The sequence below is a fragment of the Leptosomus discolor genome, chromosome 12, assembly GCF_034619465.1.
Source record: "Leptosomus discolor isolate bLepDis1 chromosome 12, bLepDis1.hap2, whole genome shotgun sequence".
Classification (NCBI taxonomy): Eukaryota; Metazoa; Chordata; class Aves; order Leptosomiformes; family Leptosomidae; genus Leptosomus; species Leptosomus discolor.
In genome coordinates, this window is record NC_141402.1 from 14,185,070 (window position 1) to 14,211,072 (window position 26,003).

General features: G+C 38.1%; 1 protein-coding gene across 3 annotated transcripts in view; it reads right to left on the reverse strand.

Annotated features, from left to right (window-relative positions):
* The window catches only part of CARS1 (cysteinyl-tRNA synthetase 1), a 36,269-nt gene that overhangs the window by 3,308 nt on the left and 6,958 nt on the right, over positions 1 to 26,003 (reverse strand). For all 3 annotated transcript variants that reach the window (XM_086472448.1, XM_086472447.1, XM_086472446.1), the window contains 18 exons: positions 23,862 to 23,953; positions 22,928 to 23,016; positions 22,545 to 22,641; positions 21,988 to 22,086; positions 20,866 to 21,015; positions 17,659 to 17,799; positions 16,800 to 16,888; positions 15,538 to 15,659; positions 13,681 to 13,793; positions 13,017 to 13,145; positions 12,674 to 12,803; positions 12,251 to 12,354; positions 11,136 to 11,233; positions 9,483 to 9,672; positions 8,708 to 8,776; positions 5,833 to 5,914; positions 1,278 to 1,358; positions 833 to 900 (listed from right to left, as the gene is read on the reverse strand). In XM_086472448.1, the coding sequence (XP_086328574.1) occupies positions 833 to 900; positions 1,278 to 1,358; positions 5,833 to 5,914; positions 8,708 to 8,776; positions 9,483 to 9,672; positions 11,136 to 11,233; positions 12,251 to 12,354; positions 12,674 to 12,803; positions 13,017 to 13,145; positions 13,681 to 13,793; positions 15,538 to 15,659; positions 16,800 to 16,888; positions 17,659 to 17,799; positions 20,866 to 21,015; positions 21,988 to 22,086; positions 22,545 to 22,641; positions 22,928 to 23,016; positions 23,862 to 23,953 (1,943 nt within the window). The remainder of the gene's footprint in view (positions 1 to 832; positions 901 to 1,277; positions 1,359 to 5,832; positions 5,915 to 8,707; positions 8,777 to 9,482; positions 9,673 to 11,135; positions 11,234 to 12,250; positions 12,355 to 12,673; positions 12,804 to 13,016; positions 13,146 to 13,680; positions 13,794 to 15,537; positions 15,660 to 16,799; positions 16,889 to 17,658; positions 17,800 to 20,865; positions 21,016 to 21,987; positions 22,087 to 22,544; positions 22,642 to 22,927; positions 23,017 to 23,861; positions 23,954 to 26,003) is intronic.

The following is a 26,003-nucleotide window of genomic DNA, read 5'->3' on the forward strand; positions in this document are numbered from 1 at the left end:
GAACATCATACTGTTTCCAGGGAAAACATACTGTAGCTGCAGGTTCCACCCAGCAGCTATATACAAACTGCCTTCAAATGCCTTTTTGATCAAAACACCTGGAATTGGCTGAAACTGCATTTTAGTTCTTCCTTTTCTAAAAAACATCTACACAGAAGGAGAAATCTTGGAAAGCTTTCAAAACATTTCTAGTCATGACGGAATTTTACTACTTGTTAAAATTGCAGGCAGACATATGAAGCGTTACTTTTAAATGTTACAAAGTCAAATATTAATGCTATGATGTGCTAAAAAGAGGGGTTTTGTACATGGGTTTTGTTTTCTGTGCATGTGAATTAGAATTCACAAATCTTTATATAGTAACATGTGAATTCTTGCCCCCACACCCTGAATATCTTCACTCATCTACACCACATTAAATAAGATTTAGCCAGTGCATTTTTCTTCTAACATATCAGACAAATACAGTCTAGTTCTATGGAAAATGTCAACTTCATTTGTGCAGACAAAAGGAATCCCAGTTAGCTTCTCACTGGAATCGTTCTTCCAGAGAGATAAGACAGTATGCATGCAATAGTCAACAGCCCTTAATTATATGAAAATCTTAAACAACCAACCTTAGAGGTATTCAATAGGTCCCATACAAAATTTTCAAGAAGCTACTGTTTCAGACATTCTTCTCCTCAACACACTTAAATTTTAGTATCAATTCTCTTATGTTATGTTACGTGTTGCTAAGAATTTTCTTACAAGTTATCAAAAAAATGTAAAAGTATCCATAGCTTATGTGTTACTTTAAATTTAAAAAATACAGAATGCTTAAAACAATAACCTTTTTCTTTTCTTCTCTTTCTCTCAATAAAGTGTCCTTATCCACTAATTTAACCACAGTCGGAAGTCCTAAAGAAGCAAAAACAGATAAATGAGTTTCCAGTGCTTGAACAGTCAAAGATAAACGTATTTACCCTATGATGACTTTTCTTTTTGCAAGCTGAATGCAAATACAACTACCTGCTCAAAAGTGACTAAGAAATCAGATGCTATACAAAAAGATCAAAAAATTGCAATGTATGTTTTTATATTCTATACATATATTCCAATATACAGTTCTATAAAATATATTCATACATCAGAAATATGCTACGCTATAGCTTTGCAGCCCTTGAGTTTGTTAGATTATTCCAGATCAGCCTTGTCAGGTTGTTTTCCTACTTCTTATGAAAACAGTAAGACTATAAAAACAGCTACCTACAAAGTTGCAAAACATAATTGTGTACCTTCATGATCTTCAAATCGAACACCAAGTTCAGGAAGGATGTCATCTCGAAGAGCATCGCTCAACTGCAGCAGCTCAGTTACTACAGAGCATGAAAAATACTTTTAGTGAAGTAAGATTTGGTGAAAGTATACTTCTGTCCTGCTACATAGCTATTTAAACGCAATTAAGAAATTGCCATTCTCTCACACAGCCCAGAGCAAGGTCTTCTGTTTTAGTGATAAACCTTTTAAGTAAGTTCTGCCTTCTTTCAGCTACACAGAGAAGCAGCATGTTTCTTTGCAAGGACTTGAAATTCATAAATTTCTTCCAAGATACCCTCATTGTTCCTGAAGGGGAACAGAAAGAAAATCCAAGGCAATGCAGAAATGATGCAACAATTCTCCCAGGTTATAGTAGAAGGGTGTATGACTCAAGAAGATCCTAATGGTTGCTGTAGGATTTCCAATAAGAAGAGTTAAGAACCCTATTTTAGAAAAATCACAAGTTAACATACCCTGTGCTACATCTAACAGTGCCTTTGAAGGACTATGATTTTCTGGGCTTGATAACTACACGTACATTTGTTAGAGCAACTGTAATTCAACATCCTCTGTTTCTACAGTTAGTTATCTTTACCACCTAGTCTAACCAAGCTGTTTTTTTCCAAGCAAGCTAGTTGCAGCAGAACAGAGAATTTTGATTCGGCTTTCTGGGTGGTGATCAGGACATCATGACTTTTTTTTTTCCCTTGCTAACTTATCAAAGAGCCTTTGATGACAGAAAATGGTTAAGAACTCAAGATTTATCTGAAATAGATGCTATCAGGTCTTAAGAGGAAAATATTTACTTGGATGAGAAACTGTATCAGCCAAGAAGCAGCAGAACGGTTAAGAGGAACTAGATGTATCAAGAAGACCCAGTATGTTGCTGTTGTAAACTTAATTCAGTGGTATTTTTAATAGAGTCTTGTATTTAGGAGGAAACACCAAGTGTGACAAGATAGATACTTGGGTTAGACGATATCATGTGCTCATAATAAACAAGCATTTTCTCTTTCAGCAACTCTCAGCTGGTTAAACCCACGAAGTAATAGGGGTCTCAAAGGTAATAATTCTGGCAGTAGAAGCTACCATCCAGACACCGTACTAACCACCGCACATACCAGTAGACACCACCCCTAAGCCTTCATCTCTTCCATCATTCTCAGAGCCTCAGAGAGCTAAACAGTGAACACAGCACCGACTACCCTAATACCATAAAAAGGCACAGCCACCCTGCTGCATTGCCTGGCACCGCTCTGCAGCCCTCTCTCTGCACAGGAAAGCATTGCAGTCTATAGAAGCTCTTTTGTCTGCCGTGAACTATGTCGTTGTTTTTCTTGATCCAGAGCAGTTACACAGAGTGAACCACATTCATGTTTGGTGCAACTCTAAATAGGCCATTAAGATAAACAAGGGATAAGATTACCTCACTGGCTGTTAACACTAAAAGGTGTTGACTCTAACCTAGGCAAAGGAATTACACATATATATCAAGAATGTATCAGATACACCTACTGCTTATTCAATAAAACAACATCTGCTCAGTTATAGACATTTACTTATCTAAAATCATGAATAATTGAAAGTTTAAGAAGAAATCCATCAAGGTAGAGAATAAGGAGAAATATATAACAAAACATGTATTATTTATGAAAGCACACATCCTCTGATCAATCCTCTGTCATCCAGAGGAGTCAGCATCGTGCTTCTTAGGGCTGAAATGTGCCTGTTCTTTGCATGTGGTACCTCCAGAACAAAGATGTTTAGGGATTGGGAGGGGATTGTTTACGGGCTGCCCCAAGACATAAGCCATTATCCTCACTGAGGACAGTGACCAGGAAACCAGTGGGATAGCACCTTATCACCAGTACTCACAAACACCCTGGCAGATAGGCACTGCTTGAGCCTGTGACTGTTTCCCAGACCTCTTTTCACATTTTCTGTGAATTTCAAGGCAGTCTTGGATGTGAAACAGATGTTGTGAATGGGAACACTGTGATGGGGAGGAAAATGAGACGCTTAAAAAGCATCTTGAGAATGCTGGATGTTAAGACTGGCAGCAAAAGACAAGAGCAGGCATGGTTACAATGACCAAGTTGTCCAATTCTGGTCAACTCATGCTATATTAGGAAGAGGGCAGAGGGTTTCCCCCTGTGTCCTAGAAGCAGCTTAGAGCAAGGCATCACACGGCACCAGCACCCATGGCAGGAAATGAAGATGCAGGCAGAGTTCAGCCACGGACACCTTTACCCCAGGGCAGTCAATTTAAGCAGATGTCCTGAGGTGAGCAACCAACAACAACTGAAGAGACTTGCTCCCGTTTGAACGTCTGAATAACGATTCGCTGCTAGTGAGAATCCTTCCCAGGCGGTGGGGGCTGCACTAGAGCACAGATCTGCTCCGCTGTGCATCGCTGCAGAGACGACTCTACAGGGTCTTTGCAGCTGGTCAAGGACTCAAAACATCAGGATGCTCTGACCAACCAATCATTGATGTCTTTTGCAGAGGGTTTCTGCATTTCTTTCCCTTGTACAGCTGGCACAGTGTTTTCCTTTTTTTTGTTTACCATCATTGCTAGGTATGTTCACAAATTAAGTAGACTCAACCGTAAATAATCAGTGCAGGTCTCCAGTTTGAGTACTAATAGGTTTATAAAATAGAGAATTTATTTTACTATACGTTTGAATGTTAGCCATTCTGGATGTTGGTAACATTTTTGTAGAGTAAATACATTTTGATTCTTAACAAAACCCCATAGTTTTACAAACGGCTATTCTGTGACATGTTTTGTAAAAATAGATACATTTTTTAAAGTTTTTTATATATATATATATGGATGGGGACATTTGTATTACTCTGCAGGTTTTGGAGAAGCAGCATACTTTTTATTTAACTTCTAAGAACATTTAAAGCAATACAGATCATGTTAATTAATATTTAACACCATCTTGCCAGCATTGGGCTGTGGTGGGGAAACTCCCTTCACTTACAACCATGTAGAGGCCAAATCCCCCGCCATTAATCAGAACAACTTTGACAGTAATTTAACACTTTCTGCAAGCAAGAATTCAATGGGTACAGGGAAACAAACTAGCAGCATGTCAGTGCAGGTCCTGCCAACCACCACTCAACTCAGCTTCCATATATCAAATAGTTTAATGAGAGGTACCTCCCTGGTTAAACTGCAGCGTGCTCTGTACCCCAACAAAATAGCAATTAGATCCAGCTTTATTCCTACTGCCAATTTATTTCAGGCAAAACCCCAACACCTTCCAAGTAAGAAACTCAAGTGCCAGTAAGCAGTCTGTGCTAAGTACGTTCTAAAAATGCTCTACATAAGGCCCCACGATACTTAAACCTTAACCACTGTTAAGACTGAGAATCAGTTTAGCTCCACCATCAGAAAGCAAGGAAAAAATAAAAAAGCCTCATATAAAATAAGTATTTATGTTAAATACTGAAAGACCAAAGGTCACTTTTTTGGCTAAGGGATATACACACAAACTTCTTGAATTAATTCAAATTACAGAATTTGCTGTTGGAACTAATAAGCCTATTTCTCATCATCAATTAGGCCTACAGGAGTTTGACAGTAATAGCTGGGTAGTCAAATTAACAAACACAGTTTTGTGCTTGCAAGGTAAACTTATTAGCCCTTAGAAGAACTCAAAACAGTAGCAGAATTAGGGTTCAGATTCTTTGCCAGATGAACAGGTTATCAAGCAGACATGACAAGTAATTTTATATTTCTGTATAATATATGGGTTATTTATATATGTTTTACATATAAAAAAATGCCCTATTTTGTCTCCAAGCACAAATTTCAGTGTAAAAAACTTTTAAGAAAATAAGAATCAAAACCATATTGAAGAAATGTAAAATTCCAGAGGGAACAGCAGAAAATACTAAGAGCTCCATTGCAAACTAATCAACCAGTAAAATCAAAGAGGGTTTAATGGAACAACCTTTTTAACTCTATATAGTTCTTCTGCCAACACCGACAGCATGATCAAAGCTTTTCACAGGGGGGAAAAAAAAGTGCCAAAACGACTTCTAGCAAACTCCCAGATGAATTCTCCAAAGAGAGCACTCAGTTACCAGCAGGGGAGCTACAATTCCAACTATGCTAACAAAGAAGAACGATTTATTTAAACACAGACAGTATGGTTGTGTAGCAATTTACACTTTTAAGAGAATGCAAGCTCCCAGGGGGGAAGACATGGGTACTTTCATACCTAGAAAGCAGGGAGTGCCCTAATCTAGAGAAACAACAGCTAATCCTCCTTATTCCAGAACTTTTAGATTCTTTAGGAAATTAAAAGAAAACTAGTTTTAGCAGCCTGTAAAAGATTCCCAAATTAAAGAAACAGGTAGCAGAGATACAAATATTCAAACCAGCTCTGATTTAAAGATGTCTCACTTTTATTCTACAAGTAAAGAGAGACTGCATCAGTTGGCTCACTCCCCGAGTTTGATTTCTACAACCTTTGAGCCTCATATGCAACAATACAGGAAAAAAAGTGAACGTCTCACCTTTCTTCTCTTTGGCAATTTGTCGCACGCCTTCTCTGAACTCAGAAAGAACTTGTAGGTATGGCATCACTGTAGATTCAGTCTGCAGGATAATTATTTCTACAGTTAGCTAATCGGCATTTAGATATAAAACATGTCCTTACCCACTTCGTTTGTATGTGCTGGTGGATGGAACTTGACTCTCAGAGCAGAGCTGTATCAATAAATATAGTCATTGCTCTATTGATGTCAAAGGATAGACGATCACTTGCATTAGCTGTCAAGCTTCCTTTTGTGCAGGTAAAATCAACTTGTGAAGTTCTGCCTCTCCCCATTCCTTTTTTGTCTCCTTTCCGTTACAGATAAATCAGTTCTGCAGGGTTATGCTACAGTCCAGCTAACTGTAATGCAATACAGGGATTAAAAACAGCACCCAGACGAATTCGCCCCTTCACATTCTGTGTCGTCTTACTTACATCCAACTGCTTGTCAGACATAATACCAGATGAAACTGATGTTAGGACTTACTTTCATTAGAACATAGATCTGTTCCTCAGGTGTTAGCTTATGGTAATTGTATTTATTTCCAATACAGTGCAGTTGTCTGTATTCCTCACACAACTCCTCCCCCACAAAAAGTGGGGAGAGATTACTGTTGAATTATTTCAGGTGTAAGTAGTAAATGCTGGTCATGAAAGTTCAAAGACCAAGTCCTGAGAATCCTGCTCTCAATGGTAATGAATAGCAACAGCAAGCAGCTAGTGAACAGGAGTGAACCATTACAAAAACAACTGCAGATCAGCACTGTCTGCCAACACTTTTCTGGAATCCCACAAGGAGAAGCCAGACACCCAGGACACTGCTTAAATTAAAAGTTTCATTAGTTTGGAGGGTAGGGGAGAGAGAGAAAAAAAAATGCACACTTTTGTTTCCCCTACGGTTTCCACGAGTCTTTCCCATCTGTTAAATCTCCATGACAAATTTCTGTCCAATTAACAGACAAGATCGTCTGTTATGTTTTAAAAGTGCCCATATGAAAGGAGGTCAGTGGCTCTTAAAACTTCGTAAATGTGAACACTGTGGAACCCTTGCTGACAAGTCAGTGAGCAATGGTCACATCCCCACTACCCCCTCCACACTGAAACTAGCTCAACGTGCAAATGAAGTGGTGTCAGGAAAACATGCACTGTCGCTTCTTTATCAGTCATTTAAAGACAAAAAATTTTTATTTCCAAAATAACTAACTTGACAGCAATGCTTAATTCATTTGGAAAACGAGACTACGGAACCTGAGGTTTTCTGACTTCAAACCTCTTCTATCCCCTTTCAAGTAAATTACTGAACCATGGTAATGAAGCTGGTTGTTCTTTCAGACGTTTTCAAGAGGATTATGCCTTTTTTGGAGATAATGACTTTATTGGTACCTTCATCTCCAATTTAGACAAAGAAAAAATAGGCCGGATGATCCACAGCCTTCTGTAATTAATCAGAAGTTTTCCAACCTTGAATGTTCACCTGGTAATTTTTGCTAAGAAAAATAAGAATCTGCACGGAAGACTGAAAGAGGGTATAATATTTAATGAAACAGCCAAAAACATGTGTGATTTTATGCATTTTTATATTATAATGCTTAAAATCAGTAATGTCCTAGGTGTTTTTACAGAAGTTTCTTCTAACAGGTGTTAGCACACGATTCTTGCTGCACAAGATTCTTCTGACTCTACTACCCTTGGCAGCATTACTTTAAAGGAGTAAAAGGGCTTAGCTTCTTGTTCCAAGCTATTGCAAATCCTTCCATAAAGCACATCTGTTTTAAACACTGCCTGAATTAACTGCTCAATATGAATTTAATCATCATTTGACCTAAAAATTTAAGTGTTAAGGTGCTGCCTTTCTTCTGAAATTCAAAATAATTCTGAGCTAAATTAAAATTCACTATTGATGGGTTTTGGCATGGAATACTGAGCATCTTCCTTATTATCCTTGTTACATCATTACTGGAGATTTCTACAGCACAGTAATGCAAGTATTTGCATGGGCAATTACCAGATGAGTGTTCATTCACATTATTCAACCACAAGCAAGCTTTCCTCTTCCTTTGATGACTAAAAAAAATTAGCTTTTTTGTTACACCACAAATGTTTTAACTATTCCTTCTAAGGAGGAACAGAAAAACATATGGTCACACCTTTGAATGCAGAAAAATACTTGAAAAAACAGCACTGATTAGTCCATGTCAAATTTTTCACATGAATGAAGACAGCAAAGTTGATAGCTTTCATGTAGTTACTTCTCCTGCCTGCGCCATGAAACATTACTGTGATTACAGGGCCCACCAGCACTTTCATCAGGTATCTCCCAAGTATTTCCAAAAAAAATTCTGCATCACAGTGGAACTGCTGGGTGACCAAAGCAAAACAGCCTTCAAAAGCCAGATAAAAACTGTGGCTACAAATGAGATGAGAAAAAGAGATTGAAATGTGGATAAAACTCCAGCTGCCTCCAGGCTGGTTTTTGGTATACCACAAAGATGTTTAATCAGTATAATTATATTTTTGAAACTACTTAACACACAAATACTTGTAATGAGTCTTTAGACTGTAGCATGTGCTGTCTGTAGTTAACATGTGGTTTCTTAAACAAACTCATCATTCAGAAGACAAGATAATTCTTTTTCTGGTTGCTATACAATTTGTCTGTCATTAAGACAAACCAACCTATAAAAAACCCCAACTCTCATAAAAGCAAAATCCTGCTTCCTAAGCCAATTCATTACTTCAGATTCAAATGTTAAAAGCAGAAAGAATATAATTCGGCTACGTATCAGTAATGTAATCACTTTATCTTTGAAAGGACACAGAGTGATTTCGTATAGTGTACTTCATCCTTCACTTACATTTATGTTTTGACTACTCCCTCCAACAGGAAAACCAATTGCATCATCACTTTCTACGGCACCAAAAATCTGGTCAAGGGAAAAAAAAAACAAAACCATCAAGTCACAGGTATGTGAAAACTAAGCAAAATCACATGTACGACGGTTTTGAAGCCACCTAGTTCTCATTTAACCCACAATTCACTGCTCTAGTAAGAACCACAGAATCACAAAGTGGTCGGGGTTGGAAGGGATCTCTGGAGATCATCTAGTCCAACCCCCTGCTAGAGCAGTGTCACCCAGAGCAGGTCACACAGGATCGTGTCCAGGCAGGTTTTTAATATCTCCAGGGAAGGAGACTCCACAGCCTCCCTGGGCAGTTCCTGTTCCTCAAAGAAAATAAATTTTTCCTCATTTTCAGGTGGAAAGAAGATGTTTTGATTTTCAATTGATAGAGCATACTAAGCATTGGCTTTCAGATTTAGCTTTAAAGCTGTCAGATTTGTCATTCTGACCTCACATTTTTTCTGCTATCTAATTTTCCTTGCATGTATCAGGGGCTCTCCACTGTTCAACAAAATATTAGCTGAAATTATAATGTAACATAAAGGACTCCAAATTGTTCCTTCTGCAGCACACACTGCAATTTGGAGTTGTTTTGGTTGAGGTGTGTTTGGAAGATCTCTAGTTTCCTACAAGATTTAAACAAAGACTGTACAGATCCCTATATTCTTCAAAAATACAACAGTTATAATGGCACAGTGCAATAGCAACGTTACTACTTGCTATTACATACCTTCAGCATTTGAGTGAGATACAAACTGATGTTTTCTAAAAGAAGTCTGTTTGGGATTTGTCTTGAAGATTTCTTTGCAGCAATATAGGAGTTACTCTGACTGACGAGTGAACGCATTTCTTCTAAGACAGAGCGAGTGTCAATATTGTCACACAGTGCTTCATGAATTGCTGCCTTCTTGTCGTAAAAACTAAGAAGAAAAACATTTTTTTTACTATTGATGTCAAAAGTATCTGCAACCCACTCTGAAGAATCTCTGTTAGAATAGTAAGGAGACCTAAAAGTGAGATAATATTTTGTTGGTCATAGTTTACATTTGAAGGAAAAACAGATGAGCAAGAAAAAAGGCATTATCACGATGCTGCTGTTTTGCTGCTACAGATAAGGGCAGGCAGGATAATCTAATTGGCAACAACTATCTGAACAAATTACATCAAACACTTTTTCAGCAACTGACCTTTTCATACCATTTTTTTAAAGCAGTATAAATTGCTTATTTAGTACCTTCTTATACTCACTTATTTTTTTTTCACAGTATTGCTCTCCTATCCCTATGTACCAGCCAAGTACTCTGCTTAGGATCTTTCCAGCAAGAAGCACCAATTTGGAAGTTAACTTACTACAAAGTGAAGTGTTATGAAGCTGTTACAAGCATATACAAGGAATAAGTTCATGCAAATGATTGTAATGTTCATGAATATGCATAATAAATAATACAGCATATTAAGTACCATTTCATCACACAAGAGGTACTACTGTTTCAAACAACACAGTTTTTCTAGAGAAAAGAGAATGAGAAGTGGTAGAGAAAGAAGACAAACCCAAATATCCATGAAGCATATCTTCTTTTCCTCCCACTCCTTTGTCCCTTCCTTTTGACCTCTCTATTACTTACTCTCCTCCCCCTTTTTTAAAAAAGGCTCTACCAGCCTCAAGTTGAAGATGAAGTTTTCAGAGAACATCACTAAACAGAAGCATCTACATTTGATCCTTCAATAGTCAACATCTCTGTCCACAACAATGAACTGAACTAGGAACAATTTTAGTACTGCAACTTAAGATGCTTCTATTTTAAATTTCACACTTAATAGAAGTCATACAGGAAGCTGTTCGTATTACAAACAATAATGATAGTTTTGTTATAAAAGTGAAAGACTGCAATATTGACATCACTGTCTCTCTCAGTAACACATTTTCAAACATTGGCACTCTGATCTTTTGTGCTTTTAGTCACGTCATTTAATTTCTGTTTGTCTCAGCTTGCTCACCGCACTCTGAAATGTATAAAATACTATTCTTCCAGTTGTAATCACTGTGAATTATCGGTCATTTCTCTCTATACAGACAGCATTTCAAGCAGTGAAGAAAATTACAGCTATCTAACAAAAAAGTTCTCTTTCCCTTCACAAACAGGGTGATGAGGCATGCTGGTGTACTTAAACAAGAGGGAAATTAACAATTTCACCTATACTTCATAAAGCTGTTGCAAGATTAAATTCATTAGCTTGTATAGAGTTTGGGTACTCAGTGGAAACGCTACAGCCTTATAAATATCTCTACATACATACTAAGTTATTTTGCAAGGAAAAAAAAAAGATTAAACATGTAGCTACACAACGGCAATTCACAGAGAAGTAGGAATGCTGCACTCACTTTTTGTTCAGCTCTGCTTCCTGATTTTCCCATTTCTGAAACTGGCCTGTCACATCAGTGGGAGCTCGAAGAATATCCTTCACATTTAAAAAGAACTCCTGTAAAAGAAGAATAGAGCTAAAAATCAGTTTAAATTAGACACAACCAATATTTAACATGAAAAGGCATTATTTCTTAATTAGTCTCCTAAAGGTTATGATTTCAACAGTGTTTCAGCCAGAATCTACTGAACATCTGTCAAAACAAGGAAACCCACACATTTTGCATAGCTCTGTGAATCACAGTTGGACTGTAATTCAGTTCCATCTCTTGGCTCTGCCACTGCATGACACACTATGATACTCTAACACCAAGCTGTTCAAATAAAATACCATTTCAAAAAAGTTTAGGCAAGAGTTCTTAATGGCAGATTTTTAAGTGTGTTGCTAGCAAAGGAAGCTGAAGAGCAGAAGTGGCTTCATACCAAGGTCCTATTTTATGTGGGCATCCAGCTTGGTGAAAAGTCATTTTAACTTGTTCTGTGGCCCAAACCAAACATTTTACATAAAAAGCGTAATAGCTTCAGCTGGAGAGACCAGGATCAACGATGTCAAAATGCTGTACAGCCTCCTTGTCAGAAACACGGGTTTAAATCATCCAAACTGAGCAAGGGAAAGAACTGTGCCTGATCCCTCAACATATGCCTGGCAAGGCATAGAGGCAAATGCTCGATATATGTGGTGAGGAGACAAGGTAGGAATGATATTCCCTCTTCCCCTTTGGCTATATTTGTGTAAAGTCTGATCTGGTAGACATGTTACGAGAGCATCTGTTGGACTGAGTCCTACAAGCAAGCTGAACTGAAAAACTAAACTCCTGCCTAAGTGCCAAGCTGCTCAGAGATGTCAAAACTTGGAGAGAGCACCCAGCTGCAGAGAAACGTAGCCGTCTGTGGAATTTACATGACTTGAATATTCAATGGTAGCTAAACGAATACTGTGACATCCCACCTGATGAATTCATAAGGCAAACTCAGTCTGTGGATATGGCTCATATATCCTTAAGTTCTGTTCCTTGAAACACATACGACAACACAAAGCTTAGAGAGCTGGAAGACGAACGGAAAGCTTACTTACATTCATAAACTTCTCATACTGAATAGCTGACTCCATGGTATTATTTGAATAATCCAGTGTATCCTTCCAAGAGTGCATGAGGAAAGCCAACCGTAACTGTCGTGCTATTAGGAGTTTTAAAATACACAAGGAAAATAATCACAATCTAAAGCATTTTTATGGCCTCCAATACTGCAGTGGCTGAGGATGTAGTTTTTAACATTCTTGTTGTCAACACATCTACCATAAAAGCAAGAGCACTATTATTCATACAGATAACACTGACAAGGAACAGAATAACACAGAAGCTGTTCTGAAGTTAGTGAAGAAGGACACCTGAAGTTAGCCATTTTTGGAAACCCCATTATGTGCCTGAATAACAAAATTACTACAGTCACCACTCAAAGTACACCAAAAGCATTCCAATTCCAAAGTAATTTTTACCTGTATGTTTCTTCAGTGCATCTTTTATGGTAATAAAATTCTTCAGAGATTTGGACATTTTACAGCCAGCGATTGTTAAGTGGCCAGTATGCAGAAAATACCGAACCCAGTGATCATTTTCAAAGTATGCCTGCAGCAAAAACAAAAAGCCCGGAAGACCCAACATTATTTACATCATACCATGAAGCAGGTTAATTTAAGAATAAAATCCTGAGAACAAAAAGTTATGCTTATACCAAACACACATAAAGTTTTAAAAATTAATTGATGGGTATGTGTAGGTTGCAGTCAAAGCAAAGCACGTCGCTTTTTCACAGCAGGAACTGAAGGCCACTTCATTCACCTCAGACTGTGCCAGTTCATTGTCATGATGGGGAAATCGGAGATCAAACCCTCCTCCATGAATATCCATCGACTCCCCTAGAATGGATCCAGCCATCGCGGAACATTCAATATGCCAACCTGGACGACCCTGTTAAAAAAAAGACATTACTTGGCTGCTGGTTAATCGTCTTCCTCTCCTGCCTGTGCATCACTCCCTCATTGGTCTGCCCCTAAGCAGTTACATACCTGAGGAAATGAGATAGAGCATTACCAAGAGAAAAAGATTCTCAGTCCCAGCTTCATAAAAGTATACTGTTGGATTTAAAGATCAAACACAGCATACACATCTGTGATGCTCCGATTATCCTACTTATTATTCGTCAATATTTTTGACCACAAGAAAAAAAATTATATAGAAATTACTGCAGATAAAGCCTGTAGATGAATAAAGGACAAATGACCAGAAACAGCCATCATGAGCCTGCATGCAAACTTCTGTTTAAAGAGTATCAAACAGACAGATTGATACAGATTCTAAATTATTAAATGAACATAGCAACAGAATCTACCATTGAACACACTCATAATCTATACCTTATTAATATGAGGTGAGGCAAAGTATTTGTGTAACATGCTATTTAATAAGGTGTAGAAGATCTAAGTCTTGATTATAACGTCCTTACCCTTCCCCATGGAGAGTCCCATGAGGGCTCTCCTGGCTTCGAGGATTTCCACAAAGCAAAATCATTTGGAGAGTGCTTCTCACTTAAGCGATCAGCTGAGATGCTCAGGTCACCTTTCAAAAGAGAAAATGTGAATACATACATTTTATTTAAACACCAGCATTATTGATTTTGGGCCTTGCTGTACACCACAAGAAGTGAATTAAAAAAGTAAGTAAATAAAAACCACTCAGCCCTCAAAATTCCTCATCATTACCCTTAATAATTCTTTGGGCTTTTGATTAATGCTTGGTTGACAGGAAATCTGACAACAAGTATCACCTGCACTGCCTTCTAAGTTTTGACATGAGATTTATCTACATTCTCTCTGCAGGCACAATTCCAATATTGCAGTTACACAAAAAGAAATACAGAAACAAAAAATCTTATACTCATAGACAAGTAAGACTGCAGAACCAATTCACTCCAAAGTTAGAAAGATACAAACTAAGAATAGGACTGTCTTAATCTGCACACACAACATGATCATAGGATATTTCTTCTACCCCTAACCTCAGCTGCTGCACAGAATGGCTGGTAGTTGTTCAATAGCTACGTTTACTGTTTTGTTACCATCACAGATCTGTTATGCATTATTTGCTGTTAGCTTCTCATGGTCATTTAAGTGGTACTCTCATTATAACATCTTTAAAACACAGGGAATTTACCACCTCTGCAGCACTGACACTAAAAGTGGTAACAATCTTACTGCATAAGAATCCAAGACAGATTAAAAACAAAATTGTCAAGGGTAAATTTGTGAAATAATTCTGATGTACAGTTGAGATACCTGCAATCTCAATCGTTTAGAATATCTAACATTATGCACTTTAAAGATAAAAAAGTATTATGCTTTTATTTACATTAATTGCAACTTTGCACCTTAGCATTTCTGCTGCCTGTAATAGTCAAAATGACGTTATCTGTCAGGGTAAGGACAATCATCACAAATGAGTCAAAGCAGCTTGGTTAGTTACTTTAATCACTCAGCATCAATTCCTATTTGCAAAAGGACACAACAATTCAACAAAAGCGACTGGTTACGTGGTGGAAATGATCTATTCATGGTACCATAAACATGGTGGTTTAACTTAGCACTTTTTATTTCAGCTATAAAGGTTTTTAATTAAGAAGAAAAAAAAAACACATCCATTTTAAGCTGCATCTCTCAGCTATTGGTATAAGTGCCCTAATTTCAGCTTTTAATATTCTTCTGATAGACTTTGTGGATGATTCACTACTAAAACTGTACAACCTTAGGAGCAGATAACCAATGAGTCTGGTTTATTGAGCATTTTAAGCTACGCCCCTGCTATAGCTCGACTCAAAAAAATCCCTGTATTTGGATTTAGTTGAACACAACAAGGTTTACAAAGTGAAAAGAGTTCTCATGAAATAACCACGGCCTGATGTGGAGAGCTTTCACCTTGCATGTGGAAGACCCAGCTTCAAGTCTTTGCTCCTCCTACTCTGAAGCAGATGAACAGCCAAATAACTGGGCTATAGCCAAATGACTGAGCTATTCACAATTCTGACCAAAAACCCCTCCAAACAAACAAATAAAAAAACAACCCAAAAGTATTCTAGAATGAATAACGTTTCTTCGTTTCTTGGTATTTCCAATCAAAAACTTTCAGGAAAGGGCTGGCTCAAGCTACAAAACTTTGGAAAATAAATCTATTGGTACCGGAAGAGCAGCAGGTAAACCATTCAACTCTGACAACAACTTTGATCCAAATGTCAGTGAAACCAATTGAAGAGACTAACACATCATCAGTTTCTGCAGCAACTTAAGCCAATGTTACTTCCCCTTTTTACCTTCACCCTCCTGAAGAGCTTTTTGATCACCCACAGCTTCAGGAACCAACTTAGCATAGGAGTGTTTTTGACTGGAATCAAACTTCACAGTATCAAAGTATACAGATCCATTGGACACATACCTGAAAAGTTAAAGATCATTATATTTAGCTAACTTTCCACCGAGACTTAACTGAATTTTGTCCCAAAATCACTGTCTTAAACTTAAGTCTTCTAGCGAAAGCACATACAGTATGGTACTGCTCAGTATTGTAAAGATGACTTAGGTGAGCCTAAGTTTTAAGCCCTTACCAAAAAGACTTCAGACAAATTGAAAGTCATAATAAAATTGATCAAAGGGAAAACAACTAACATCTTTTGTAAACTCTTAAGAGGTGAGACGTCAGATAACAGCCTTAAGAGAAGAAATACCTACAGTATGGTCCCTTTTAATATTCTGCAGTATTATACTATGAATCATTTTTGTTTCACAGTTCATTTTGTCTTCCTTCACTTTGCTAATTTTGTCCCAATAAAGGCATAATAAAAACTCTGACACAAAGCTAAGTTTCAGTACCACTAGGAACGCTGGTAATTCAATGCAAACAATTTTGAACTGTGCTCCCCCCCTTTTTTTTTAAAGAAAATTTTAAAATGTAGGTTTAAAAGAACATCCAAGAGAAATTATGGCAGTCTGGACCACAGGTTTACTTTTTTTTCCACAATAAAAATACATCCATGTTGAAAAATTCAGGCTACTAACAGAAAGAGAACTCAAAAATTTCAGATGGGAATCTATCATGATATTTAGGAACTTCCAGAATATTAGCTAGATTTTCACAAGTATTTCACAACAGCAGAAAAACAGTTCACAATTTCTTGGTTTTAACTTATGTTATTTACAACTGATTTCCAGCCCTCTACTCAGGCATCCATTTTTGAAACCCCTTGCTAAAGACCATAAGTCAAACACAGTTCAAGTGAATGAGACTTTGAGTTTATTTTAATGAATGAGGATTTCACCCTATAAATTTAATAATCTAACTTCTCTCTTTGTAAGACATCATAGAAAGTATAGAATAGCAAATTTTCACCAGGTGAGAAATAACAGGTCTTTTGCAAAGCAACCTGAAGTTTTTTTATTTGATGAAACACTACTTCTGGAAAAGATTACTAGTGCATATGGAAACAGAGAAAATAGTTCACAGTTAAGTGCTGAAAGTGATCATTCTAGCTCTGATACAGTCTAAGTGCACAACAAAAGCATCCAGTAGCAAACTTACCCATAACCATTATCCACAATCTTTTTCACAAAATCCACAATCTCTGGCACATATTCACTGACCCGTGTTAAAACATCTGGAGGTAAAACCTATGGATAAAAAGTAGAATTTTATTTTATACATTAAATATAAATATTTACACACATGCATCTATATATGCACTAAATATATATATTATACATTGGTTAAAATTGGCTCAAAAGCAAGCAACAGTAGAATCTAAGACTTCTATTTCAAGCTTTCTGCTCTGAAACAATGTGCTGTGGCCATTTTTTCCTCAGCCTTTAAGGCGACGTTAACAACAAAGGACTGCAGGAGATGTCAGCTCTTCCATTTACTGTACTTCTGACAGGACAGGCAAAAGTCCCTCTGATTTGCAGGTAGATAAATAAACCTTCACTGACCTGAACCATTGCATGTGACATAGCATTTCATCTTTAACAGACAAATTTGTCCTTGATTGTTATCATTACCCATTTCTTAGTGGCTGAAGACTGGTAAATAGTCTAAATGCTGAGGCTGGCAGAGCTCTCTTATGCAGCTAACAGACTATCTCAAACCTCTGGATCAATTCATGATTACAACCCTCTGTTACACCATGGGGAAGGGATGGAGTGCACACATCAGACTTGATCACCAGTTAACTGGCTCTGGTAACATGCATAACTGATGCAGGATTGTTGGGATGGAAACAGAACAGGTGCTATTTAACAGCTACCTATTCAAACTAAAGGAAATATTTTATCAATAAGGTTGAAATATGAGGTTTCTGAAAGCTATTAAGGAGCTGAATTGCATTCTGGGTATTATGAGGCATGGCACATACACCTTTAGAACAGAAAACAGTTTGTTTACTTACATTGAGTGCTTCCATATCTTTATGAAATTCCCCTTCCCAGAATTTGGGGAGCTTTGAGAATATGGAATTGTCAGTCACTTGACTGCCAAATTTTGTGTCCAACCAGTCAGACAGCAAATCTTTGGCTTCTTCCAACAGTATCTGTAAAACAGCAATTGTAAGTGCAATTGATCAAGTAATCATGTCTGGCTAGGGACATCAAAGACAATAAGAAGGGATTCTTCAAATACATCGGTAGCAAAAGGAAGACCAGGGAAAATGTGGGCCCTCTGCTGAACGAGGCAGGTACCCTGGTGACTGAGGATACAGAGAAGGCAGAGTTACTGAATACCTTCTTTGCCTCAGTCTTTACTGCTAAGGCTGGTCCTCAGGAATCCCAGACCTTGGAAGCAGGAGAGGAAGTCTGGAGGAAGGAAGACTGCCCCTTGATCGAGGAGGACTGGGTTAGGGATCTCTTAGCCAGTCTGGACACTCAAAAATCCATGGGCTGCGATGGGATGCACCCACAAGTGCTCAGTGAGATGGCAGATATTATTGTTAAGCCACTCTCCATCACCTTTGACAGGTCATGGAGGACAGGAGAGGTGCCTGAGGACCAGAGGAAAGCCAATGTCACTCCAGTCTTCAAAAAGGGCAAGAAGGAGGATCTGGGGAACTACAAACCAGTCAGCCTCACCTCCATCCCTGGAAAGGTGGTGGAGCAGCTCATTCTGGCTGTTATCTCTAAACAGATGGAGGAAAAGAAAATTATCAGGAGTAGCCAGCATGGATTCACCAAGGGGAAATCATGCCTGACCAACCTGATAGCCTTCTGTGATGGCATGACTGGGTGGGTGGACAAGGGGAAAGCAGTGGATGTTGTCTACCTCGACTTTAGCAAAGCTTTTGACACTGTCTCCCATCACATCCTCATAAGTAAGCTTAGGAAGTGCAGGATACGTGAGCGGACAATGAGGTGGATTGAGAACTGGATGAAGGACAGAGCTCAGAGTTGTGATCAGTGGCACAGAGTCCAGTTGGAGGCCTGCGACTAGGGCTGTTCCCCAGGGGTCAGTACTGGGTCTGGTCCTATTCAACATATTCATCAGTGACCTGGATGAAGGGACAGAGCACACCCTCAGCGAGTTTGCTGATGACCTAAAACTGGGAGGAGTGGCTGACACACCCGAGGGCTGTGCTGCCGTTCAGTGAGACCTGGACAGGCTGGAGAGCTGGGCTGAGAGGAACCAAATGAGGTTCAACAAGGGCAAGTGTAGGGTCCTGAACTTGGGGAGGAATAACTTTGTGCACCAGTAGAGGCTGGGGGTCGACCTGCTGGAGAGCAGCTCTGTGGAAAAGGACCTGGGAGTTCTGGTGGACAGAAAGTTAACCATGAGCCAGCCATGTGCCCTTGTGGCCAAGAAGGCCAATGGTATCCTGGGGTGCATTAAGAAGAGTGTGGCCAGCAGGTCGAGGGAGGTTCTCCAATCCCTCTACTCTGCCCTGGTGAGGTCACATCTGGAATACTGTGTCCAGTTCTGGGCCCTCCAGTTCAAGAGGGACAGGGAACTACTGGAGAGAGTCCAGCGGAGGGCTACTAAGATGATGAGGGGACTGGAGCACCTCTCCTACGAGGAAAAGCTGAAAGACCTGGGGCTCTTTAACCTGAAGAAGAGATGACTGAGAGGGGACCTTATCAATGCTTATAAATATCTAAAGGGTGAGTGTCAAGAGGATGGGACCAGGCTCTTCTCAGTGGTGCCCAGTGACAGGACAAGGGGCAACGGACACAAACTGGAGCACAGGAAGTTCTGCCTGAACATGAGGAAAAACTTCTTTACATTGAGGGTGACAGAGCCCTGGAACAGCCTGCCCAGGGAGGTTGTGGAGTCTCCTTCCCTGCAGATGTTCAAAACCCGCCTGGATGCGATCCTGTGTGACCTGCTCTGGGTGACCCTGCTTTAGCAGGGGGTTGGACTATATGATCTCCAGAGGTCCCTTCCAACCCCCACCGTTCTGTGATTCTGTGATCAAAGAATTCCCTGTTTAAACTCTGCAGAAAGATTTTATTCTGAACAGGAAGGTTTGCTTAAGGAAAAAGACACCTGGCTATGAATACAGAGTAATCTGCGCTTCTATCAAATTTTTATCATGTTGCCCTTCAAAAATTTGAATGAAACAAACAGAGGAACAAAGATAAACTGATAGGTGATATCTGTTTTGATATTAATCACTTAAATAGGCATGTGGAATTTACACTATAAACACCGGATGGGACCTGCAGTTCTATCACATCACCTGTTTCCTCCATTACTATTGGATAATCTAACAGAAGCCTTACTGTCCACATTGCTAAAAAGTGTTTGAAAGACTAATTTGAGTATCAGCAAGGATACATTTCAGTATTGTATTAAAAGATTACTTTTTTTTACAACAGCCCAGAAGGTGTGATTGCTTAGGTTCTAGTTGTTTCTAAAAGTCTGTTAGGTCAGTACCCACTTTGATAAAGGCACTTGCTATTAGAATAGCTGGACTTGTTTTCAAAAGATAATTTAGAGAGAGAGTCTTCTCAAGAAGCGAACACACCCCCTATGCTTCCTACAGTAATTATCACAAACAATCTGAAAGCAGGAAAAGATGAAATTGGAAACCAATTACTAAAAGACAGTAGTTATACTGACTGACCTGGTTACTGGGACAGTATCAAAGCCCAATAAAGTCAACAGTATTATTGTCATTAAATGTAATGGTCTTTGGATAAAAATTATTCTGAGCATAATTTTTTCGGATGCATTTTCTTCTCCGATCAGAGACAGAAACACTCAGGTAGAAAACTGACACCAGTATCGGAATGTCATAAATGCATGTTCAGTAATCTCTATGGAAACTAATTCATCAAGACAAAAAAGTCAAAGAGAAAGTCTAAAGTATTATATGCAAGAGAAAAATCCCCACTGGAAAGGTAAAAATAACTGAGTAATTATCACAGTGGGAGTAAAGAAACAAAGTCACTGACAAAATCAGCATCCAAAAACTATATAGTTTAATTCAAGGATCAATTTTCCTGTATTGAATGCAAAGTACTAAAAGGTCCTCAGGCCCACCATTCCTCTTTTTATGAATAAAAATTTTCATCATGTTTCAGGGAATTACTACAAGCTAAATATTACTTTTAAAACTCCTAACAATTGTAAGCCAAATATAATTTTAAAAGGTGCTCAAACTGACCTCATGACATCTGTTGATCTCTTCTGCAGGGAGTTTTGCTTGCACAGCTCCTTGTAGAGGTTCAAAAGCAGACTTCACTGCATTTTGAATTCTCTCCAACATTTGCTTTTTGTCTGGGTCTGTTGTCTCATTTAATTTAACTGAAAACAGCTACAATTAAAATAAAATTTAGAAGTAGTGCTATGTTCCATACACAATACATTATCTTAGCCACAGAGTACCTTGCTAGTGATGAATAAACATTATGCCACATAAAAAGCTTTGATATTAAACTACTGAAACATACTCCTCATCAGAGAAAAGGTAAAGTCAAAAGAATTTAGTTTACATCTGAATTCAGTTTTTCAGAAAGACTTTATAAACTACTACATCATCATTACTGTTGTTCAGTAATTTTCATTTTCCGTGCAGTTGATCACCTTAATTACACAGTTGATTATCACAAATCTGAAAGGGAGATGCTCTAATGTGAAACACAGAGAGATTAAATGCTATGCTTAGAGAGTATGTCAGGCAGTGACAGTTGGGCAAAATTTCCAGGCCTCCTATTCCCAGGCCTGCATTCAATTCATTAGACTGATAATGTCTTTGTGATCTGTAGTTCTAAAAATGACCAGGGAATCCCCTTTCCCCACCTTCAGTTCAGCATACATAATTTATTAAATCCCTAAAGCTTTGGAGTCTTTTTGCTCTTTCCAAGGCCATCAATGGTACAAAAGAGAAACCTCACAAGCATTAGAAGACCATGCACATGCCACCATTTAAAAATTACTTTGAAAGGTTATTTTTAAAGTTTGAATTCTAACACACAAACATCCAAATGCTTTTTGAGCTTTTCCCCAATACCCCTATAACAATATACATGCACTCACATACAAGTTCTATGGACATAAAAATGGGGCATGCCTTTTACACGGATAGTCCTTGTCAATTCTATACCAATGGACAAAGTGATGTGCACTTCCAACCACATTTCTAATTTGTGTGGTACCAGTTCAACAGAATAATTGAAACAAGCAGAAAGTTTAAGGAGGCAGAAAAGTCAGAGACATTTTTTAGATGCTTTGCTACATTACTGAGTAAGAACCTAAAACACTAGCAGAGATTAAATACCATGCCCACCTCTGAGGCAGTTTTAACATCTTGAAGTAGTTGATCTGGTGATGATTTGTTCTCTCTATACCGTTCAAAAAGGTGATTTTGTCTGGCTCTCTTGATGATCTACAAAGCAGAAACATGAAAATATTTCTATGAAGCAACACATAGTTATACAAAGTGAAAATCAAATCTATTACGTACCCAAGGCATTTCAGAATCCCTATAAATTTAACAAGCTACAAGAATTACATGCAGTAATACATATTAAACACACCATGCATAGTTAATCAGGTACCTCTACAGAGTTAGTTAGGTATCTCAACAACAGGCAAATAAAATCAGTCATCTTTGTAAAATGTTTAGTCTTCGTTATTTACGACAACATTCATTATATACAAGAATGCAGGCTTTGCTACCACAGGAATGCCACAAAACTGAGCAAATCAATGACTGTACAAAATGTATGTCTAAGTTAATAAGTGTAAGATTTATCTTGGCTTACCAAATGACAATTACATACGAGAGTCTGACTTCCCTGCTCAAAGTACAGTATTTTCAATTGCAATTTAGAAAGACCTTACCTTATCATCAATATCTGTAATATTCATACAATAGAAAATGTCATATTTAAAATAATCCCTCAAGATTCTTCTCAGGATATCAAATGAGATGTATGACCTAAAAACATAAAAGATATAGGGGTGGTTTTAGAGAACATCTCAAGTCTATATCTATTCTATGCACAAACTATTTTAATCCAGGAGTCAATAGTTTTACAGCAGTTTTCATTTTCCCTCATCTACTAGTGAGTTTTCAATTGCACAATAACATAATATTATAACATAAATCTCAAGCATTGAGTCTAACAAGACTATTTTCTAGTAATACACTCATCTTTTTCTAGTAATCTTTTGCTTCCAATAGGCACTGTTATTACCCATATTAAAATAAGGAACTGCAGTACCTGGCATGTCCCATGTGAGAAGCGTCATAAACTGTTGGACCACAGCAATACCACAAGACCTTTTTTCCATTCTGAGGCTGAAATATTTCCTTAATTGAAAGGGAAGGGAGTGATCAGAAGAAATTGAAGCTATGATCTCAGGCCAGTAACAACACATTTGAAGATCAGAATGTGAAAACATGGATTATAATTACAAAAAATGAATAGTTAGTCCACTCCCAGTTATTTACCATAAGAAAAGATCACCACTAGCTTTATCAGGTAAGAGAGAGAACAGTGTGGCTGGCTATGTTATCTGCACTCTTACCATTCAAGATATCAGATTACAAAGATTTGGACTAGGCAGGGCATTATTCAAGCCACATTTGTAAAAGGGACTATCTGGCTCGCTTTTGCATTGAAAAAGGTTACAGAGTATAACCATTGCACACATATGTGGATACTACATCCCACAAAGCATTAGTATGCTTTGTATTTCCTCTCTTTCCCAAAGGACCTTCAAATAAGATCACAAGAAGTTTTACCAGTTTATATTACGACAATATAATTGGCGACAATTTTTTTTACACAGACAACATCTAAAGAAAGAAACTGTGATTTCCTACTGCTCACGTTGCTTCTACTTATGTGTATGACAGTTGAATCCCTGGCTATTTTGCATGATGATAACTGGCAATTTGGAACTTCCTATTATGCAATATACACATACAGACAGACACTAGTAGCGTATACATATTTATTGTGTATATTAGAACACTGGCTCAGCAAACACACTTGACTTGACACAGCATCTCTGGCATATGCTTGCTAGCATTCCGCAAAATACAACCCAGAAACCTGTCTACTGATAGGGTAAACACTTAAGAAACAAACATTTGATGACTTCTTTATTTGTTTTTCTACGGATATCTCCACTTTTCTTTCATTTAGTCACCTTATTGCGAGTCAGGCTGTTGTAGAGACAGAGCCGTGAATGTTTTGTCCCTTCAGGGGGGGACCAGGGGGGCTGCACACGCTTGCCTTTACCTAGGGGAAAAAATAGTTTAAAGAGAACTGAAAAGACACTTTCAACAAACAGGTTTGCAATATAACATTTTCCCCTTATCAAACCATTAAATTATTTCCAAAGAAAAAAAACCCCACATATAATTAGACAAAGCACCTCCATCCTAGTAACCGAGCTACTTGGTTAGAGCTTCCTACAAAGCCACTAAAACCAAAGTAAATTATTTCAATCTAGTTTATTTTCTGCTCTCTGACTCGCCATTCCTATTACCTTTTGATCCAAGTAACAGGAAGGAAGAGGGTGTAAAAGTAAGAGCATGCAATTCTGTTAAAGCATTAACAAGAGCCTTGAAATTTAACGAGTTATTAATAAAGCGTTAAAGCAGTCCTGGGCTTTCTGCAATCCCACTGATTTTACTGTGACGGCATATCACAGATCTCATACAGAATTTGCAAATAATCTCCAGAGACCAGAGTTAGCCTCTAGAGTCAATATTGCAGAGTACATGTACTTGGTGTGAGGGAGGAGAAACAGAAAGGTTTAGAAAGAACCTCAGCTTTTTATCACACACTGTTGCTATATACACAAGGCATTTTTGGACACACTCATTTACCACAAATATGCTCCAATTCAACAAGAGGCTGAATTTTGCCATTAAAGAGAGTAGATAACACCCACGGTAAAATTAGTGACAACATTTTTGCATTTGTTTTCTTTTGAATTTTTAGGAAGCAACATAGTTGTTAAACACATCTTTTTTTCAAACAGAAGTATGAGTATGTCATCTGTTGAAGAGTTGCACTTTGCTATGCACAGGGCTGCTTACAGCTGTAATGATGTTAAACTAATTATTGCATTAACTTAGGAATGAAAGCAAACCAGGAAATTCAAAAATACAGCAAGGTTGCCAGCTTAATACACACAGCACTGTCTTCAGGAATTCTCATGGTATGCATCTGAATGGCAATTAAAATATTACACAAACTATTTGTTTTGACAACAAAATTGCCTTTCTGATCCTGTGTTTCAGGGTGCTCTTCATTAACTCTGTTTCCCCCGATATGGTCATATGAATATTTTGGCTGAAAACCTTCAAGTAATGTAAACATTCATGGTATAAAAAATTTAATCTCTTCCTCATCTTCCTTTTTAGAATAACTGTTTAAATAAGAAAAGAAGATATTAACTATAGTACTCTGTCTCATAAACGGACTCAGTTTAATCTCCATGTTATGAATCCATGGAAATACGTGTTTATTCTAAACATTTCACTGTATGAGGCACTCCTGAACAGAATACCTCAAGTTCAAGAGCAGTCTATCCATAACACAGACCACACACCAAGGTACGGATTTGTTTACTCTTTGGTTTACAAAGATTACGCTGGCATGCTTAATTGCGGCTAACATTTCCCTCGGGGAAAGAAGCCTATGTGGGTTAGTCTAACAAAAGATAAATCTGTAAAGCTTTCTTTACTTAAACCACTCTAAACATGTGAAAAAACCCAGATACTGCACCCTAAAGTTCTCAGCTTGTGAGTTAGGTGTCACGTTATATCCACTACATGGAGACCAAGGGCAAAGTGAACTGCATCCTGTTTAGTCTGTTCAAATACATGTCTGCCAGCTACAGCCTTGCCCCTGGTTGAACTGAAGTTCATCTGCTCTTATCCACCCCTGGAGCCCCCTGATACACCCAAAAAAACACTGATAAAACATCCAAGGTCTAAGAAGTATGGCAGATTCATGTGTCATTTTCCTAGTGAACACTGCAGAACACCATTTCAGGACTTCTGATACATATGCACAGATCATGAAGAGAACAAGCCAAAACCCTTCAGAAAGAGAGATAACATTAAAGATTTCACGGACAGGAAAACAGAAAGCTTTTCTCTTATTGGTCCACCCTGATCCATGAACGTCTGCAGCCAAATTGTAGTTCGTGGCATTAAATCTGCTATCAGAGCCAGTGGTAGAGCTGAGATGCCGTCACCGCTAAAAGGAAATCAATAACCAGCACAAACGCATGCAGGCACACACACGTACAGAACCTGCTTACAGCAGTCTGATT